Raw genomic sequence first — 20,340 nt, 5'->3', positions numbered from 1 at the left:
TTAAAGATTTTGATTCATCCCCCACCTCTCAATATCTTGTTTATCTTGTTTACTCCTCCCTAAATCAACATTGTTAGCTACTGAAGCAAGGGTTTTGGAGCATGCCACTTGGCATGCCTTACCATCTCATACATCATACTTGTTTGTTATATATATAAAATGTCACAAGGTTTGAGTTCGTGTTGGACAACTATAAAATTCAGGTAAACTTTGACACCCAAAAATAAATTTGACATAAAATTTGACTATATAATTTAAAAAAAAACATAAATTGAAAAGTAAAGAAATATTATATAAAACAATATTGTAATTTAAATATGTTTAGAATCTTACTTTAAATTTTATTTATATATTAATTTTTTATTAAAAATACAAATAAATTGCAAAATAAAGAAATATTATATAAAACAATACTGTAATTTAAATATGTTTAAAATCTTATTTTAAATATTATTTATATATATTTTTGATCGGTATTAATATATAATTAATAAATGCATTATAATCTTATATTTAATTAAATATTTTAAAATATTAAATTTTAAAGTTAATAGAATAGAAAAGAAAAGAAAAAGGCACCTGTTTCTAATCCAAAATTTAAAGGTGTCTAATATCATTTAAATAAAAGTTTAAAGACAACTTAATCCGAGATATTTTGGAGGGTTAGTTTAAAGTTTTTCGCAAACTATACGAGTACCGCTCCGCAAAATCCAGTCACGAGACGGAAGTCGAACAAAGGGAAGTCGTATATAGATGGGCAATCTCGGCCTCAGGCTAAACTTGAGACTGGGAAATTGAGCACTCTCTGCACACGGGACCGAATCGTGTCTGGAATAGCATCGTAACTGCACTTGTATTGTGTTTAAATCTGCAACTGTTACCAAACTGTGTGAATCGCATCTTGTCTGCGGCAATATCCACCTTGGTAAGATAGGAGTTTTTTAAAACCTGAAATCAAATCCGTACGAATTTACTGGCGAACATCAACGAGTTTTGTAGAATTTTTTTTAAGTTCGCCGAATTCCGAACCGAAATTCCGCGAACTCGGTGTTTTGGATTTTTAGGGTTTGAATGGTGCCTGCTCATATATATGTGTGTGTTGGATTTTTGGGGTTTGAATGGTTTCTGCTGTGTCCAGGTTCTAATTGTGGTAGATAAGCAATTTCTTCCACCTTAGGCTGTTTTTAGAGGTGAAACAACCTTATTTTATTAAATAATACTTAATAAATGGGTAGAATAGTAGTGAAAACCATGCACATTTTTTTCTCTTGTTTGATAATATATTTATTTGGTTAATGGAAGTATACTTTAAAAGTTTAAAGTATTACATTATATCATCATTGTCTGAGACCATCCCGATATCCATAAATCCCGAAACACATAAAACCGTCCTTGCCCACCATCTACATTCATGGGTTGGAAAATCGACAAGAAAATTACATAAATCCTGAGAATTTGTGGCGGAGGCTTGTAGTCATTGGACATTTTGTTGTAATTTTTATGTACATTGACAATTAAATCAATACAGTTTTGTTAATTTGTGTGTGGAGTCTCGTGAAATCTCAAGTCAGTTCTGATGTTATTGCTGTTCACATTTTGTTGTAATTTTAATATAATTTATATGTACATTGACAATGAAATCAATCCAATTTTGTTAATTTTTATGTGGACTCCATGTGAAATCTCAATTTAGCTCTGGTGTTATGTATCAGGCTCCAGAATTAATTTGATGGATGCTTTAGGTATGATTATATGAAATTGCTTTTATTTAGAACTGTTCTCATTCTTATTAATTGCCTTCTATTAAAAATGGCCAGTTGGTACAAGTACACCCGTCCCCTGCCATCCTTTCCTGGAAAGTTGACGGAATGTAGGTTTGAAAGTTTTGTATAAAGCTGCTTTCTTATAGATATTAAGTTGTTTAGGTCACTAAATTTAGTTGATTTTGGAATGTATTCTTAATATGACATTTGCAGTCTTGCTGCATCTCTAACTTGTTTCATTTGTTTAATAATGTAATATAAGTATTTATCTTCTGTCAGGCTATCTAATACTTGACCTTTTTTTTTTGTACAGACATATTTCAATTTTTCCTGATTTGAAGGATTGAAGTGTTTGGTTCCAAATAAATAGGAAGCTGCTAAATATGGCTCCTTCTCAAGAAGGGCCAGAGACTACAATGATTGAAGAAGAAGCAAATGTTGAATTTCGCTGGGGGGTGAAACGTAATAAGGGAGTAAAAGGAAAGGACATTCAGTTTTATGATTCCTTCACTTATGATGGTGTGGAGTATTCTTCGTATGACTGTGTTTATGTTCACAAGGAAGGTGAGCCTGAACCATACATTGGGAAAATTATGAAAATCTGGGACGATCTTAAATTGAAAAAGAAAAGAATTAAGGTGTGGTGGTTCTTCCGCCCTATTGAGATATGCAACTTCTACGAAGGTGACTGTAGCCCAGCTAATAAGGAGCTTTTTCTGGCATCTGGAGAAGGAAAAGGTGTTTTTAACGTAAATTTGCTGGTAATGGAAGACTTGAATGCTTTTCACTTGAAAGAAAATTATATTGGTTAATATTCCTTCTTTAATTAGCCTCCTTTACATTTTTACAAAGTTTGAGACATTTGAAAATAGGTAAATTTGAAAAGCCCTTCTTTTACCTATCTGCTTTTTGTGCTAAGAAAATTTGCAAGTGGTTATTCATGTTGCTCACCGTCATTTTCTAGTTTCAGCTAATACAGTTACCAGTCTTTATGTCTGTTTTAGATTCTGATTTATGCATATGATTATTTGCATCCATTGATAAGGTTTGCCAAGTTGATATGCTTTGTGATACAAATATTAGAGATTGTTGTGGTTAACACGCATTTTCTGAATATAAATTAGCAGACATTGTTGCAGATAAAGTGTTAAGAGGCTATTTTGAAATTGATATCTATGAGTGCCAGATTGCAGGAGAGACATTTATGTTGTAGCGAAAAGGAAACCTCTTCCCAAAACTTATGAACATATGTAGTTACCAGTCTTTATTTCTGTTTTAGATTCTGATTTATGCATATGATTATTTGCATCCATTGATAAGGTTTTCCAAGTTGATATGCTTCGTGATACAAATATTAGATATTGTTGGGGATGACACACATTTTCTGAATATAAATTAGCAGACATTGTTGCAGACAAAGTGTTAAGAGGCTATTTTGAAATTGATATCTATGAGTACCAAATTGCAGGAGAGATATCTATGTTGTAGTGAACAGGAAACCTCTTGACAAAAATCATGAACATGTCTTTTAAGTTCTTGTTCAGTAGAAGAGATTCTTCAATTTGCATTTCTTAGTTCGATCTAAGGAACTTGTACTTTGGTTTGAGACATAATGTGAGAGATAAAGCTCTAGTTTTAATGTGTTGCGGCATCTACGACAAAGTAGAATTCTTATAGCTTAATGCTTGTCTGCATTTTTTGATCATGATGGCCAGTTCAAATGTTGCCTTAATTTGTTTTGCACGAGCTGGCTTGAATGTTTTCCAAATGCAGTGGCAAATTAAATCAAATGTTTCCATAATTTACTCACACTTGTGGTGGTAAAGAAATCTGACATCTCTCATTTCACTATTCATTATTTGAAAGGTTCTGACATTTTCCAAACAAAAAGAATTTGATTGCAATAGATTTGAGCCTACTTCAAGATTTACAAAGCTAGATTCAAAATTAATGTTTGTCAAAAAGGATCTGAAAGCAAAGCTTTTGCACTTAAGAAAAAAGGATATCGCTGATGAATGCAGATATTATAGTTATGGTTACCAGTTTGCGGACAAAATCTTTAAATTTTATCTCATTTTAGTGAAGATTTAGTTGCTGAGTGGGTCCATGTTACTGCTGAAGCCATCTCTAGTAGTTCTCAGTACTTTTTAATCCTATTTTTTAAATTGTTAAATTCTCTGTCAGATATTATAGTTCATGATTAGTGGTGCGGCAACTCATTGTGTAAATATTGGATTATTTTATGTAGTTGGAAGGTGAATAATAACTATCACAAATTGAAGTCATGGAATTTATTATAATAGGCTGGATGATTTGTGGAAGAGAAAAAATTGGGTATGGACGACGAAGAGGAGGAAGAACAAATCTCTTCTTGCTGAAAAGAAAGGAAAAGCAAGATCAAAGAGTTGCAAAAGTAAAATAGAGTTGGTAAGTCTGCCTGGTGAGGGGGAGATGCTTTTATTTGGCTAATTGTTCCTCAGATTATGTTGCCGTTTATTCAAAGATTGGGTTATCTTTTGAGCCCATAGCAGTAAAGTTCATTTTTGGGAATGGATAAGCAACCCAAAGATTTTTTTCAAAAAGGCAAGAAAAAATCAGATTTGCAAAAAGCCAAATCAGAATTTTATTATCTTCCTTTCTTTTCAATGGCAACTTAATTGCATAGGACATGTAGAGAGCAAATAGAAATGAGATTCACCTCATGATTTTTCTTTTTTTTAATATTCATATCATTGATTACTTTGCATAACATAATCCATGAGTGATAACTGCATATTAATAGTTTCAAATTTTCAATAATTTGACAAGTTGTGCAAATAGTTTCTAAATACCTAATGTAGTCAATGATTCTGAGCTCATTGTAGAAAAGTACACTAAAGAGCTACAAGTATTGCCGACGAAGTCAAAGTTTACAGCCAACCTTGGTTTGTTTGATCACATCATTTTCATTGCCAAGTACGTCAAAACCCTTACGTGAAAGAGTATTTACAATAAAAGCATTTGGTGATTCTATTTATTGTTGGTTATGTCTCACAATGACATTTACATGTCCAAGTTTTTTGCATCCTACCCGTCACCACCTTCTTTGCCATATAAACATGTTGTAGACAATGTGACATTTATTCCATTCCTCTACACTCAAAGCTTTTACTAAAGGTTAAGAATGTTAGAATATTGTTGTTGATGTCTAAGGTGGCAAGATTGTTGTTATTGATGCCAAAGGGCAAATCAGTGGTGCACAAGTTATATTAATTAAGGGAGAAATAATCTTTTTTTTTTGAAGCGTATCTTCACAAAGTTATGCCTTACGTTCGTAACAATTGACATATGGCATTATAATCCATTAGAGGAGTAGAAGACAAAGGGGATATCTATGTTTGTGTATGTTTCTTTGCACCTCAAGATGAAAGGAACCAATTGTATTGTGGACAGTGGATGCTCATCTCACATGATTGGTGACAAGCAATTTTTTCATCTATGAAGAAAGAGGAGCAGTGAAATTTGGAGAAAATCCTATTTCAAACATAAAAGTACATTGGTCTAGATAATGGAAGAACCAAATCGTAAGATGCTCTATATGTAGAAGGATTGAAGCATAATTTATTGAGTTTGAGTCAAATGTGTGATGAAGGGCACACTTTTACATTTCATTTCGAAGGATGCAAAATTATGAAAGATGCAAAAGTTGATGTCTATAGGAAGGATGGAAACTCTAGATTCTTAATGATGTTATAAGTGAAAATTGCTACATGAGGCAAGAAGATGAGAGTTGGGTGTGGCACAAGAGAATGGGTCATCTAGACTCTGGCAATATTTGGAAGATTAGTAAAAAAACAAGCTATAAGGGACTTGGAAAAATTAGTAAAGTCATCCAATACCATTTGTAAATAATGTCAATATGGGAAACAAACAAGGATGACTGTGAAATCAAAGGTGTATTCTACATCAAAGCCTTTGGAACTTGATCACATTGAACCAATTGAGCTCAAGTCAAGGTATACAACAAGAAAGCTCCATGAACTTTAGAAGGGAAGGGCTTTATCAGTGAAACATTTGAAGCTTTTCAAAAGCAAATACTATATAAAAAGTGATGAGGAAGATTTCAGAAAATATGATTCAAGAAGCATGGAGGCATTTAACTTGGATATTCAATAGAAATAAAGCTTACAAGTACTATATTGAGAGACTACACACAATTGTTGAAAGTGCAAATGTGTGAGTTAATGAAATAAAACATCAAATGGAGATAACACTTGAAATCAATAATCAAAAGATAGAAAGTTGCAAAGTAGAAGAGACAAAAGTTAGATCTGAAATGGAAGAAGAGGAACTAGATCTAAGTTGCTGCCAAAGATACCATCTAGGTTTTGTTCAAAAGAATCATTCTGAATATTTTGTTATTGGACATAAAAGTGCAAAAATTCAAAAAAGAAGACTAGCTTGTAGAATGGAGCATGCGAGATTTTGATGACTCTTCAAAGTTGACTGAAAGCATTTTTGATAATCAAGTGAAGACAAAATCTGTATCAAGGCTATGGAGGAAGAATTGGACAAACTAGAGAAGGATGAGACTTGGGTGCTTCTCTGTAAAGTGAAGGAGAAGAATATCATTGGAATTAAGTGGGTTTCCAAAAACAACCTAAAAGAGGATGACCAAGTTGTAAGAGATAAATCAAGTTCAATATGCAATGGATATGCTCTAGTGGAAGTAGTTGATTATGAAGAGACATTTTCTCCTATGCAGTATGGAAGCCATAATGATGTTCTTAACTCTTACCAATTTTTAAGAAATTGAAAGATTATCAAATGGATGTGAAATTAGCTTCCCCGAATGAAAATTTAGAAGAGGAAGTACATCTTGAACAACTTGAAGGATTCATTCTACTAAGAGAATGAAGATTATTTGTGTAGAGTGAAGACTCATGGTGGTCCATATCAAACCCCAAGGACTTATTAGACAAGTACCTCCAAGAGCAAGGCTTCCAAATAGTAGTAGTGATCAACAACCTATATATCAAGAATGAAGAAGATAAGTAGTTAATAGTTGTGATAATTATTGATGATATTCTTTTTTGGGTGTGACAGTGATAATGTCCTGAGACATCATATGTACAATTCAAAAGGAATTTGAGATGTCAATTTACAACTTCCTTTCCTAGTTTGCAAATTTTGTTGTCAAGTAAAGAATTTTCTTTTCTTAGACTAGGTATGTTAAAGAAGTCTTGAAGTATAGAATGAAGGATTTTTATCCAGTAAATGTTGGAGTAATTACACCGATTCAATTACAATGTAACTATCGTTTAATTATTTTAAACTATTTGCTCAACATGTGTAAAAAATTATCCTTACCTTACAATGCTATCATCAATGAATTATTGAAACTTCACCATATTTCATCCAATCGGTATTAGAGCATTATGGTATGAAGTCAAATGTGTGAGGCAAATTGTTAGATTGCAATAGTTTGAGTTAGACAACATAGTTTAAGGATAATCATTGTCTTCAAGCTGCTGATTCAAAAATTTGAGGCGACGATGAGACGATTTGAACAAGAAAAGCATAACGGTGGGTGTGAAGATCTTCTAGTAAGCCACATTCTTTGTATATCTATGAAAATTGTAACTTGTTGGTGATTTGTTGCTACAAAAGATATAGAAAGGTTTCCCTCTCTTTATTCTATAGGCCATGAAATTGTTGCCAAAAAATCTACCCATTCTAGTGTACTTCTGAAATTGCTGGAAGCCATTTGACAAATCTGCTGATTGAATCACTGCAAGAACTGGGCAACCATCACTAAACAATAACATAAAAAAAGCTGAAGTATTGTTACAAGTCGGCAAAGAGTAAGGGAAAAATATCACTTGATTTCCAAGGAGTTATTGTGTTGATGTTTCTTTAAATAGTGTTGGTAGAGATTTTTGTACATACATTGTCCATTTAGATCGATAGTGACAAGTGGGCAAATAGCAAGGGAAAAGTATCATATGATCTCCAAGTATCTATCATATTCATGTTTGTTTTAACAGTGTTGGAAGAGATTTTTGTACATATATTGCCCATATGGTATTTTCAATGTCTCTGTTTTTGGTTTTGGGATTTACTCAAGCCTAATTTCAAAGTATTCTTTGTTTGCATATTATTATTTTTTCTTCCTTTTGTTTTCTTTCTCCTTTTTATGTATGATGGCAATGTATTCTATCATGGTGTGCTTAGGTGGTGGATTGATATGCGTTTCTTCAAAGGGGATGAAGGATGGCGAGTTTTTTTTTGGGAAAGCTAATTGGAACTTGTGAAGAGGCAAGATCGTGACAATTATACAATTGCTAAGATTCAAAATCTTTTGTTTGAAAATGGCTTTTATATGTTTACGTGGTCATGTCAACTCAACCAAACCTTTTGAAGTAGGAATAATTGTTTACAATGTTAAGATTTTGAATTTCATGTCAGACATTATCTCTAATTCAGTGGATAATTACAACGATGCAAGCCATCTTATATATGATAACTATGGTGATCCAAGACTGACAAATCATTGTACTCTTTTTTAACATTTGGCTTTAATAGATGGAAAATGTAAAAAAATTCCTATTTATGATTTTAAGCTTAGTTGTTACATTGAGTAAATGTTTGTCTTTTGGAGGTTGGCGACTTTGGAGAATGGAGGAATTTACATTGTCTCGAGTCACCTTCTAAGCTAGAGTTGGTGTTGTGACTGAGAAACATTTTTTGGCTTATGCATTCTATTTTGATTTCTTTGTCAATGCGGACAATCCAAAGAGTGTATATATTGTGAAGGTTATGTATTGGAGACAGGTTTGACAGTTGGTGTTGAGCACAATATGGATTGTTGGCGAGTAAGCTTCATTGTGTATGATCAAGAACTATACCTTTTTGCATTTAGTAGATAATGATAGATGTTTACATTTCTTAGGGATCATTGTTGAATAATTCAAGACTCTGTGACTCAATAGTTTGGGACTAAGATCTCAAGAAGACAACTCAAAGTTACACCTTTCTGAGGGTCAATAGACAATTGGGGCTTTGCTTGGCTCGACATTTTTCTTGAGGAGAAGATTTTCCCAAAATATGTATTCATATTTTGTAATCAACATGTTATTTAATATAAGCCTTAAGGGGGGTCTCCAAGCCAAGGTGAATATGATTTTTTTAAAATCAATGTATTGAGGTTAACAGTGTGTTACTATTCAGTTGCTTTGTCTACTCAGATTGTATTAAAATGTATCATTACCTTATAATGTTATAATCAACAAATTGTTAAAACTTCAACATATATCATCATTAAGTATACCTATGGTTACTATTTACAAGGTGAAAAAAATTGATGAATCTCCTATAGCGAATCAAACTATGTTTGTATTAATGACTGAAAGCTTCTATATCTAACAGTAGCAATGCCTAACATCATACAAGAAGCTGGTTTAGTGGTTCGGTTTCAAGCTGCTTTAAAGAAAACCATATTAATGTAGTTAAGATAATATTGAAATATTTGAAGGAGACCATGGGTTTAAGATTATTGTATCCAAGAGGTGAAGATATTAGTTTTACAATATACACAAATGTAGATTGAGCTAATAGTATCAATGATAGGAAAAACTCTAGTGGAGGTACATTCTTTCTAGGTAATTGTCTTGTAATGTCTAAGTGAAAAGAAGCATTTGTTTGCCTATCTATTATTAGGGCCGAAGATATGTTGCAGCTGTAATATGTTGTACTAGTTCGAAAGATGAAACAAACATTGGAAGCTATTAAGGTTGAATATAAGCAACATATTCCTATACTTTATGATGACATGAGTGCCATCAACATCTCAAAGAATCTAATCATGCATTCAAGGACATCATATTTTGCTTAAGTAAAATTACTGAAGGGAACAAGTACTTGAGCAGCAAGTTAAGCTGGAGTATGTTGCTTTAATTGGGCAGGTTGTTGATGTATTGACAACCTAGTCTAAAATAGAACTTCAAGTACTTAAAAAGACATTTTAGGAGTGATGTTGCTCGTCCATTCATTGAAGATTTCATCAGAAGCATGGGTTACGGGGGAGTCATTCATTGTCTGAGTTAGCCCCAAAGACCACTTGCCATTGATGTCAAAAGTGGTGAAGTTGAATTAGGTAGAGCCTTCAATCAACAAGATTAATTTTCCAATCTGAATAGGTTTCCACAATCCATTAGACTTTTTTGACAATTTGCTTCTGGATTTGATTGTGTTTGCTATTTTTTGGCATCAACGTTTCGGATCACACTCTGTGGTCCATCATCAGGATGAGAGAATGCAAGAATGAAAAAATGTGTGAGCTGATCCAGCTAGTGCAGGGGTTAATAAAGGGAGAAGGTAGGTAAAAAGTGAGGTGGACAAAAAACTTGAGGGTAGGACCCACGGGAGAGAGAAAGAAGAAGAAGCACGGAAAACGAGGAGTATAAAAAAGGCCAAAACTCCAAAGGAAAAAAGAGATAAAATTAAAAGAACTAAATTGAGAGTAAGTGAAGGAGTCTCCCCAGTAATGAATTAGAGAAAATAAATAGTAAAACACAAAGCAATCTAGAGGCAAAAGAAAGTAAAAAAGAGCGTTAAAAGGATAGGAGATATAATAAATATATGTATGCGTATATGAAAATATAAATATAAACACTATTCACGGAAATTAATACCAAATACTGGTACAGATATGACCTAATAATAACGATATAAAAAAGAATAAATAAGACAACTATTGAGGTAAAAAATGAATAAATAAATAAATAAATTTAAAGAAATAAAAATCAAAGAGGAGGAAAAGGCGAGAAAAAGTGAACAAAGGAGGACGAAAAGGGGAACCAAGACTAGAAAGTACAAGAAGGGGGAGGCTGAGGCGGAGAACAAAAAGGGGGGGGGGGGGGGTTTAGAGCCACGACATAAAGGAAAGCATACACAAGAGGCAAAGGAGCGAGCACGACCAGGGAAGAAGAGAGGAGGAAGGACAAGGCGGGGGGATGCTCAAGGGCAGTGAAGACTATCCAGCGAACTTAATAATGGTTGCCAAGACTGGCTCAAGGACCATCCATCCTCTCGATTGAGATTGAGGGGATGGTGGTGAATTTCAATGGCTTCCATTAACTTCCTCTTGAAGTAGTTATCTTCCTTGACAAGGATTTGGGTGCTCTCGAGACAAATGTGGTGTTTGGTTGCAGATGAGTGCTCAGCTAGAGCAGATTTTTGGACTCTTTCATGTTTGATGTCTGCACCATGCTCCCTAATTCTAGTCTGGAATGAGCGACCAGTTTCTCCTATGTAGGCTACACCACAAGAGCAAACAATCTTGTAGACTCCCGAGTTTAGAAGAGCATCCTTGGAGTCCTTAAGAGGGGGAACAAAGTTTCGAATCCTGGTCAGGGGTTTGAATGTAACCCTGAGGCCCTTTTTGGACAAGATTTTGGCAATCTTTTGGGATATACCATCAACAAAAGGAAGGGCTACACTCAAGGGAGGAGGAGACAAAAGAGGTTTGCGGTTGGCACAGGAGAGAAGGAAAGATTTGGCCTGGTTAAGCGCCTTAGAAATTTGCTTATGAGAGTAACCATTAAGCCTGAAGACACGGCGGAGATGGGTCAGCTCCTGGTTCAAGTTGTCATCATCGCAAATTCTAAGGGCTCTAAGAGAAAGGGTCTTGAGGATGCCAACCTTTTGGCTGGGGTGATGGTGAGAAGAAGAGTGGAGGTATAAATCAGTGTGCGTGGCCTTGCGATACACACACCGACCGAGGGTTCCATCTGCCTTCTTGATGAGAAGAACATCAAGGAACGGTAACTGGTTGTTTGACTCAAGTTCCATCGTGAAGGAGATGTTGGTGGATAAGTTGTTGATGTGCTGGTGGAACTCCACAAGCTTGTCTTGACCATGTGGCCAACACACATTTGTGTCATCCACATATCGCTTCCACCATTTGGGTTTAAGGGGGTAAGAGCGGAGGGCCACCTCTTCAAAATGCTCCATATAAAGGTTGGCGATGACCGGGGACAGGGGAGAGCCCATAGCCACCCCGTCTACTTGCTCATAGAAGATGCCTTGGAAGGAGAAGAAAGTGGACCTCAAACATAAATCCACTAAGGAAGCGATTTCCTCACCCATCTTCTCCTTGATGATGTCGATAGATTCCGGAATGGGCACCTTGGTGAAGAGAGAGACCACATCAAAACTCACCAAGATGTCATTTTTCTCCAACTTGACGTCCTTGGAAAATTGGACGAAGTGGCTTGAATCCTTGACAAAGGTGCTAGAATTTCCCACCAATGGGGAGATGAGCTTGGCAAGATGAGATGCCAACTCATAGGTTGGCGACCCAATGGTGTCAACAATGGGTCGAAGCGGGATGCCATCTTTATGAATTTTTGGAACTCCATAGATGCGAGGAGTTACTTCTTTAGATGGCCACAATTGGTGGGAAATTCTAGCACCTTTGTCAAGGATTCAAGCCACTTCGTCCAATTTTCCAAGGACGTCAAGTTGGAGAAAAATGACATCTTGGTGAGTTTTGATGTGGTCTCTCTCTTCACCAAGGTGCCCATTCCGGAATCTATCGACATCATCAAGGAGAAGATGGGTGAGGAAATCGCTTCCTTAGTGGATTTATGTTTGAGGTCCACTTTCTTCTCCTTCCAAGGCATCTTCTATGAGCAAGTAGACGGGGTGGCTATGGGCTCTCCCCTGTCCCCGGTCATCGCCAACCTTTATATGGAGCATTTTGAAGAGGTGGCCCTCCGCTCTTACCCCCTTAAACCCAAATGGTGGAAGCGATATGTGGATGACACAAATGTGTGTTGGCCACATGGTCAAGACAAGCTTGTGGAGTTCCACCAGCACATCAACAACTTATCCACCAACATCTCCTTCACGATGGAACTTGAGTCAAACAACCAGTTACCGTTCCTTGATGTTCTTCTCATCAAGAAGGCAGATGGAACCCTCGGTCGGTGTGTGTATCGCAAGGCCACGCACACTGATTTATACCTCCACTCTTCTTCTCACCATCACCCCAGCCAAAAGGTTGGCATCCTCAAGACCCTTTCTCTTAGAGCCCTTAGAATTTGCGATGATGACAACTTGAACCAGGAGCTGACCCATCTCCGCCGTGTCTTCAGGCTTAATGGTTACTCTCATAAGCAAATTTCTAAGGCGCTTAACCAGGCCAAATCTTTCCTTCTCTCCTGTGCCAACCGCAAACCTCTTTTGTCTCCTCCTCCCTTGAGTGTAGCCCTTCCTTTTGTTGATGGTATATCCCAAAAGATTGCCAAAATCTTGTCCAAAAAGGGCCTCAGGGTTACATTCAAACCCCTGACCAGGATTCGAAACTTTGTTCCCCCTCTTAAGGACTCCAAGGATGCTCTTCTAAACTCGGGAGTCTACAAGATTGTTTGCTCTTGTGGTGTAGCCTACATAGGAGAAACTGGTCGCTCATTCCAGACTAGAATTAGGGAGCATGGTGCAGACATCAAACATGAAAGAGTCCAAAAATCTGCTCTAGCTGAGCACTCATCTGCAACCAAACACCACATTTGTCTCGAGAGCACCCAAATCCTTGTCAAGGAAGATAACTACTTCAAGAGGAAGTTAATGGAAGCCATTGAAATTCACCACCATCCCCTCAATCTCAATCGAGAGGATGGATGGTCCTTGAGCCAGTCTTGGCAACCATTATTAAGTTCGCTGGATAGTCTTCACTGCCCTTGAGCATCCCCCCGCCTTGTCCTTCCTCCTCTCTTCTTCCCTGGTCGTGCTCGCTCCTTTGCCTCTTGTGTATGCTTTCCTTTATGTCGTGGCTCTAAACCCCCCCCCCCCCCCCTTTTTGTTCTCCGCCTCAGCCTCCCCCTTCTTGTACTTTCTAGTCTTGGTTCCCCTTTTCGTCCTCCTTTGTTCACTTTTTCTCGCCTTTTCCTCCTCTTTGATTTTTATTTCTTTAAATTTATTTATTTATTTATTCATTTTTTACCTCAATAGTTGTCTTATTTATTCTTTTTTATATCGTTATTATTAGGTCATATCTGTACCAGTATTTGGTATTAATTTCCGTGAATAGTGTTTATATTTATATTTTCATATACGCATACATATATTTATTATATCTCCTATCCTTTTAACGCTCTTTTTTACTTTCTTTTGCCTCTAGATTGCTTTGTGTTTTACTATTTATTTTCTCTAATTCATTACTGGGGAGACTCCTTCACTTACTCTCAATTTAGTTCTTTTAATTTTATCTCTTTTTTCCTTTGGAGTTTTGGCCTTTTTTATACTCCTCGTTTTCCGTGCTTCTTCTTCTTTCTCTCTCCCGTGGGTCCTACCCTCAAGTTTTTTGTCCACCTCACTTTTTACCTACCTTCTCCCTTTATTAACCCCTGCACTAGCTGGATCAGCTCACACATTTTTTCATTCTTGCATTCTCTCATCCTGATGATGGACCACAGAGTGTGATCCGAAACGTTGATGCCAAAAAATAGCAAACACAATCAAATCCAGAAGCAAATTGTCAAAAAAGATTAATTTTTTACAGGGTTGCCATACTGACAAAGGGAGAGTTGTTGGAATATTGTCATTGATGTCAAAGGTGGCAAGATTGTTGTCATTGATGTGGAAAGGCCAATCAATGGCACTCAAGTTGATTATTGAAGATGGAAATAAATTTTATTATTTGGGACAATAGCTTCACATGTTTTCTTGTGGGCCCTATTTTTTACGAGCTGTTTTTGGGTGGCCTTTATTTAGCAAGCTGCTTTGTTGGGTGATAATTTTATAATGAGTTGCTTTTTGGCCATCTTATTTTTTTCGCGTCTTTCTTTTACCAACCTAGTTAATATGGGGCCATAAGCTTTTGTTAAAGGTTGCATTTGAAGGGATATAGATAGAGGTCACTTGAAGCTCATTTCATCATCAATTCTTTGAATATCATTCCTACTTTAAGAAAAGACCTAGAGCAGAAGAAGAGCAGATTTATGAGAAGAAACCAGATATATTTGAGAGCAGATATATCAATACAATTAGACTTTTGGAGCAGATGTAAGACAGAATTTTGTGAAGATATCTTTTGAATTTGAGAGCATTAATGAACATTTTGTTGATGTCATGAGAAGATTTTGAAGACCATCTAGATCGATGTAAACACTATTTTTAGTTTTCATTTCAAAGGTTGGAGCCTCTATTCTAAGGAATTGAGAGGTTGTTGCCAATCATTGAAGGAGGTTGGAGTCTCTTGCTGAGTTGGAGCTCAATGGAGGGGACATAATGCCTATTCCTAGCCCACTCTATTCAATTTTTGGTAATACTTTTTTATTGCATCATTAACCATATTCACCCTTAGTGTTTTGTATGGTTGGGCTTGGTGACATTGAATGATAGGTTAGAATAGCATTAGAAATTCCCAGTCAGCTTTGTTGGTTCATATTCTTCCCTTGTTCGCTTTACTTTTTAAAGTGATTTAAAAGCATATAGGCAATTGAACCTCTTTCTCCAAGATTGAAACATTAAAGATTAATGGAGAGAGTTTTTGTCTAACACTTGAAATACATACCATATACAAGCTAACAATGCAAACTAACCAAGAAAATATGATCTATATTTGCAAAATATCTTCAACGATGATTTTAAAGAGTTTGAGGTGATTGGCATGAATAGACAGCACCTAAATTCCTCAACTTTGTTTTGTGTATATGATTATACCAAGCAAAGAAAGTAGATGATATGCAAGCTGAATTGCAATGATGATCAAGAAAAACATATTTACGCTACTTAAAGCATAGTGACCTTTGACAGGGTGGTCTATCATTTGGTAGGTTAGTATATAATAGACTACAATGCAGTATGTAACTAATATAAAGAAATGATAGATAAATCTTCCAAGGGAACTATTTAACAAGATAATGGAATTTGGAACTTAGTTATTTGTAAATGTGGAAGGCGTGGATCTTACAGGGTGAATTTTAAAGGTTAATGAAATAAGACACCCTTTTATGGAAGTCTTGTGTTTTCCTTTTCAAATACGTGTCTTCAATTTTTCTTAGACAAGGTGTTGAAAGGCAATGTGTTTCTAGATAATGGTTGTCAATGAGAATGACATGCTTATAAGGTTGGATACACTATTAATAGAGTGGTTTTAGGACCACTAGGTGTGGGCACTTAAATGGTATTGGTGTTCTTGTCCCCACACACAAAACTAACAATATGGAAGGGGAAACAAAAATTCTAAATGCAAGAAGTATTACTCACGGAAGCAAGCTTGAGGTGGCAACAAAGCTGAGATATGAAAAACCACACTTCATGTATCTTCTCTTTGTTTGGAGGATTGTCGAACGTTGGTGCTAGCATATGTATTCATTGTAGAATGCTAATTGTCCATATTTTTGTGGCATCACAATTGCAGAAGGCAATCATTTTTCTTAAGTGTATCACACTTTATATAGTCTCGCTTGAGCTAGTTGAAGAGTATATTAGCTCATCTTCTATTCTACACTATGATACATAGTTTCGTATTTGAGCAGCCCCTTTGTTTTTCCTATATTCAAAGCTCTCTTTTTAGCATGAAACGTTTCTTCACATGATTGCCTAGAATGAAAAAGCTTTTATAAATTGGTTTCTTTGGTTTTTATCTTGTGTGTTCACCCCTCTTATTCGGTTTTTCATCGCAAGATTTAAATCTAGATTTAGTTGTATATCTCTTATTTCCAGCTGGTATTTTTCTAGCTTCCCTGATTTACATTGGCACTATATGTGCTTATGAGTCCTTTGTATCTACATGGGTCATTTACGGATAGCAAAACATGTGAATGACTCTCATCTATAATTTTAGCCAGATGAATAACCGTCCTTCCTTTATTTGACATGTCACTCATAACTTTATAGATGATAAGCTGAATATTGGTCTTTTCCTTATTATAGGAGGTGATTGTTGGGAAGTGCAAAGTACTTTGCACATCCACAGATCCACGGAATCCACAACCTTCAGAAGAAGACTTAAATAGTGCAGATTATTTTTTTAGTCGGACATTTAACTGTGTGGAGTGCATGGTTTCAGAAAGTTTTGAGGGCGTTGAAGGTGAGTTGGTTTACATGCTTAAATGGTGCTCGTGGAATTCTGAAGAAACCTTTATCCTCAATGCTTTTTGTTGGGGTTTTCTTGAGAATTTTATAAACTCATAAGTTCAAATATATGTTGCAGCTGATGCCTTTATCAACAAACAGGCTTGGGTTAGCAAGTCTGTTCAATCACTCGACCAACGAACAAATGGAGCTAATGAAAACCAGGCAACTAAATCCAAGGCAAATGGATCTCTGTTCTTAAAGAAGGAAGGAGCTGAACTGGGAATTTCAGAGGAACTAACTAAGAGTAAGGTAGACACAATTACAAAGGAGGGCGAAGCAAAGAAGTATAAAACATCGCAGACAAAACTAGAGAATAATGAAATCCAAAAGAAGGAAATGAAAATAAGTGTGACAGCAAAGGGTGAGGTGAAAGGAAATGAAACTCCGAAGCAGGAATTGAAGACAATTGAGACTGTAAAGGAAGAAATGAAAGGGAATGGAATTCCTGAGGAGGAGCTAAAAAGTGGCGGGATTACAAAGGAAGAAACTAAGAAGAGCAAGAGTGTAAAACAGGAAATGGAAATTAATGAGAATTCTAATGATGAATTAAAAAAGTCCGAGAGTGCAAATAAGGGACTGACAAAAGGTAGGATTGAAATACCAGCAAAGGGTATTGGTAAAGTTGATAGTCGAAAACAATCGCCACATTCAGAAGTGAAAACCAGTGAGAAAAAAGGCAGCAAAAGTGAGCCATTGAAAGATGAAAAAAAGCCTTTGAAGCGGGCAAGACCAATTGTTCACTCTGATGATGAGGCAGATGATATAGCTAGGTTTAATATGGATGGTTCAGAAAAAGTGAACACAAACAAAACAGATTCTAAGAAAGAGGTTTCAGACTCTGAAAATAGAGCTGTCAAGAAGGCCAAGCTTAGTGACAGCATTAATAAAATCTCTGAAGAAGTGGGAAAGACATCTCATCCAAAGGAGCTAATTAAGGAAAAAAGGCTTGGTCGTGAAATAATTGAGATTACGAAAAGGCCAGAAGTGGTATGTGTCTTCAATTAATGTGTGATTATTTTGGTAATGATTTATGTTATCAATATTAATGATTTTTGTTTCTATTTGTATTGCACAGTGAATTGTGAAGGAACAATGGCTTTTGCTAATGTTTTATTTTGTCTGCTATTTTGCAGGAAAGTAACAAATGGTTCAAAGCGCTTGTAAGTATTAACTTTACTTTGGTCGTATTTGTGTATGCGTAGAAAATTTGTTTTATAAAATGAGTAAAGGGGTCTCAATGACTTTTGTCTGATCTTCTCTTCCAAAATGCTCATTTTCAGCTTTAACACCTAGTTAGGCATAGATCTAAGATAAAGGTAGTAAGATAGTTGTAGCATATAACAAGTGCTGCTTATACTTGTGTTTTCTATTTTCCTTTTTTCTTTGGTATCATGGGTAACAATAGGTATCCTTTCAAACTTAATCAGCATAATTGTTAAGCTGCCTCACAAAAGCACCAGACATGACTGGCTAATGGCCGATGAGCTTGCTAGTGAATGAATAGCACATGATTTATTGTAGAGTACCTGTACAATTTGAGGAGGTGCTTTGTACAATTGATTTGAAGGATTCCTTCATAAGACTAGTCTAGGATGTTATGCGAGTTGAACACTTCAAAAAATATTAAAATATTTCCGCAACATTTTTTTGGAAGTCAAAATTATTTGTGGCATTCTTTAATATTACATATTGTATAAATGCCTTGGAAAATTTGATTTGAGAGTTTCAAACCAACATGATCAGCACTATGGCCATAGAAAAAAAGATTGTATGGCTCTTCCTATGGCCATAGAAAAAAGTTAACTGCTAACTTATACACCACTGTCAAAAGGAGAATAGGGATGATGCTATATCTATCATCACTGGTTCCTGTTCTCATCCAATTTGTCCCATTTAAGCTGACTCAATGGGGGGCAAATCATGCAAAGATCCTCATTAGAATTCACTATCTCAATGCCTGATTTCTGTTCTTGAAGAAGAACCTTGAGCCATGCCTCTTTTTTTCCTTTTTAGCTGCTTCCTATTTGTTTACTTCATTGTGAAACTCCAACAGTGTTTATTGAAGGTTGGAATAGTCTCTGTCATACCTGCTAGGTGTGACCATATCTCATTTCATGCATCACATTAGTAATACCATCAGCGAGCAGTTTTCAAATTTGGCTTTGGATATCTCCATGATTACTGTAACCTGTAAAACAATTTTGAAATACGCGAGTTTCTTGTGCAACTCATTAAGCATTATTTAAATAATATCTCCCAAGTTAGAGTATTTCTATTTTAACGGTCACTTCTAGATGTTGTAAATATCTTGTATAATGGATTCTTTCTATTTTTTCATGCTTCTTATTAGAAACATCTTGTTTATAGACTTGAGAACAATTTGTTCTTAGTAAATACATCATTCAATTATTTACCAATCACCTCTTGTAATATGGTGTTAGAGCCAAAATATGAAGGTTTGTTTGTCTAAATAAACTTTCAAATGATTTTTTTTTCAGTTTTTGAAAAACAAAATCATTTTTTAAGTTTTTGGACAAGGGTTTTTTCAGTGAAAGAATTGTATGCAACTCTTTTCAACATGGATGAGTTGAGTGGAAGTTGTAAGATCAAATTATATTTTCAATGCACTTTAGAAATGCAAGTAGTTGATATCTATTAATGAGTAGCGCAAGTCACATTATTTCATTGAGCATCCACAAAGGAGGGGACCTTGAATTCATTTGATGATCTTACTTTGCAACCTTAGCATGTGAGACAACGTTATATCAAGAGAGGATTGATGTTTCCCTCCGAAACATTGAATATTTGTTTTCTCATGGTGTAGTGGAATAAAACTCACATCGACTACGCTGAGTGGCTCAAATTAAAATGAAACTAGTGGTTCACATTTTTTCGACCACAATAATAATTAGGGTTAGGCAAAGGAGAAGGAACCTACAATTAATGAAGTGGTCCACACAGATCAATCAAAAAGGTAACCTCCATCTTAGTTGGTAATAAATACCCATTGTGCATGTCTGTTAAGTGGGAGATCTAGGCGACATGAATGCTCACTAATTTCTAAATGCATGTATGCTCAGAATAGCTTACGTTTGACCTCGACCTTTGAACACATGTAATCTACTTAACATGGTCGCAAATTCATTCACATTGACACTGTGCTTTTTCTTGTTAGAATTCAAGTATTGTTATCTCACGCTTATACTTTTTTAAACTACCTTCCTAACTCTTTCAATCTTTCATTAAGGTTGTCTACTATTGTTTCGTTCTCAACTAAATCTCAAAGATAGCGACACAAATGTGTTGGAGATCCCTTACTAAGTATGCTTGACTATTTCCTTCAATCGAGTGGACTCCTTGTTGAAATGCTCAAACACTATACCACCAAGCAAAGTCATTCTTCTTCTTCCCTAACCGCTCCTCAGTTAGGTAGCATTTGTTTGTGAGTCAC

At 35.7% G+C, this 20,340-nt stretch overlaps 1 protein-coding gene across 3 annotated transcripts in view; it reads left to right on the top strand.

Annotated features, from left to right (window-relative positions):
• The first annotated feature begins 698 nt into the window (after positions 1-698).
• The window catches only part of LOC149559075 (protein ANTI-SILENCING 1-like), a 64,056-nt gene continuing 44,414 nt past the window's right edge, over positions 699-20,340 (top strand). For all 3 annotated transcript variants that reach the window (XR_016365109.1, XM_089833029.1, XM_089833030.1), the window contains exons 1-5: positions 699-925; positions 2,077-2,524; positions 16,686-16,842; positions 16,966-17,876; positions 18,023-18,049. Coding sequence is in view for 2 of the 3 variants with exons in the window: in XM_089833029.1 (XP_089689155.1) it covers positions 2,147-2,524; positions 16,686-16,842; positions 16,966-17,876; positions 18,023-18,049 (1,473 nt within the window). In the remaining variant the exon portion in view is untranslated. The remainder of the gene's footprint in view (positions 926-2,076; positions 2,525-16,685; positions 16,843-16,965; positions 17,877-18,022; positions 18,050-20,340) is intronic.

The sequence above is a fragment of the Cupressus sempervirens genome, chromosome 5 (assembly GCF_028749045.1).
Source record: "Cupressus sempervirens isolate cs-2001-9-10 chromosome 5, ASM2874904v1, whole genome shotgun sequence".
Taxonomy (NCBI): domain Eukaryota; kingdom Viridiplantae; phylum Streptophyta; class Pinopsida; order Cupressales; family Cupressaceae; genus Cupressus; species Cupressus sempervirens.
This window is presented reverse-complemented; position numbering and strand designations above follow the sequence as displayed.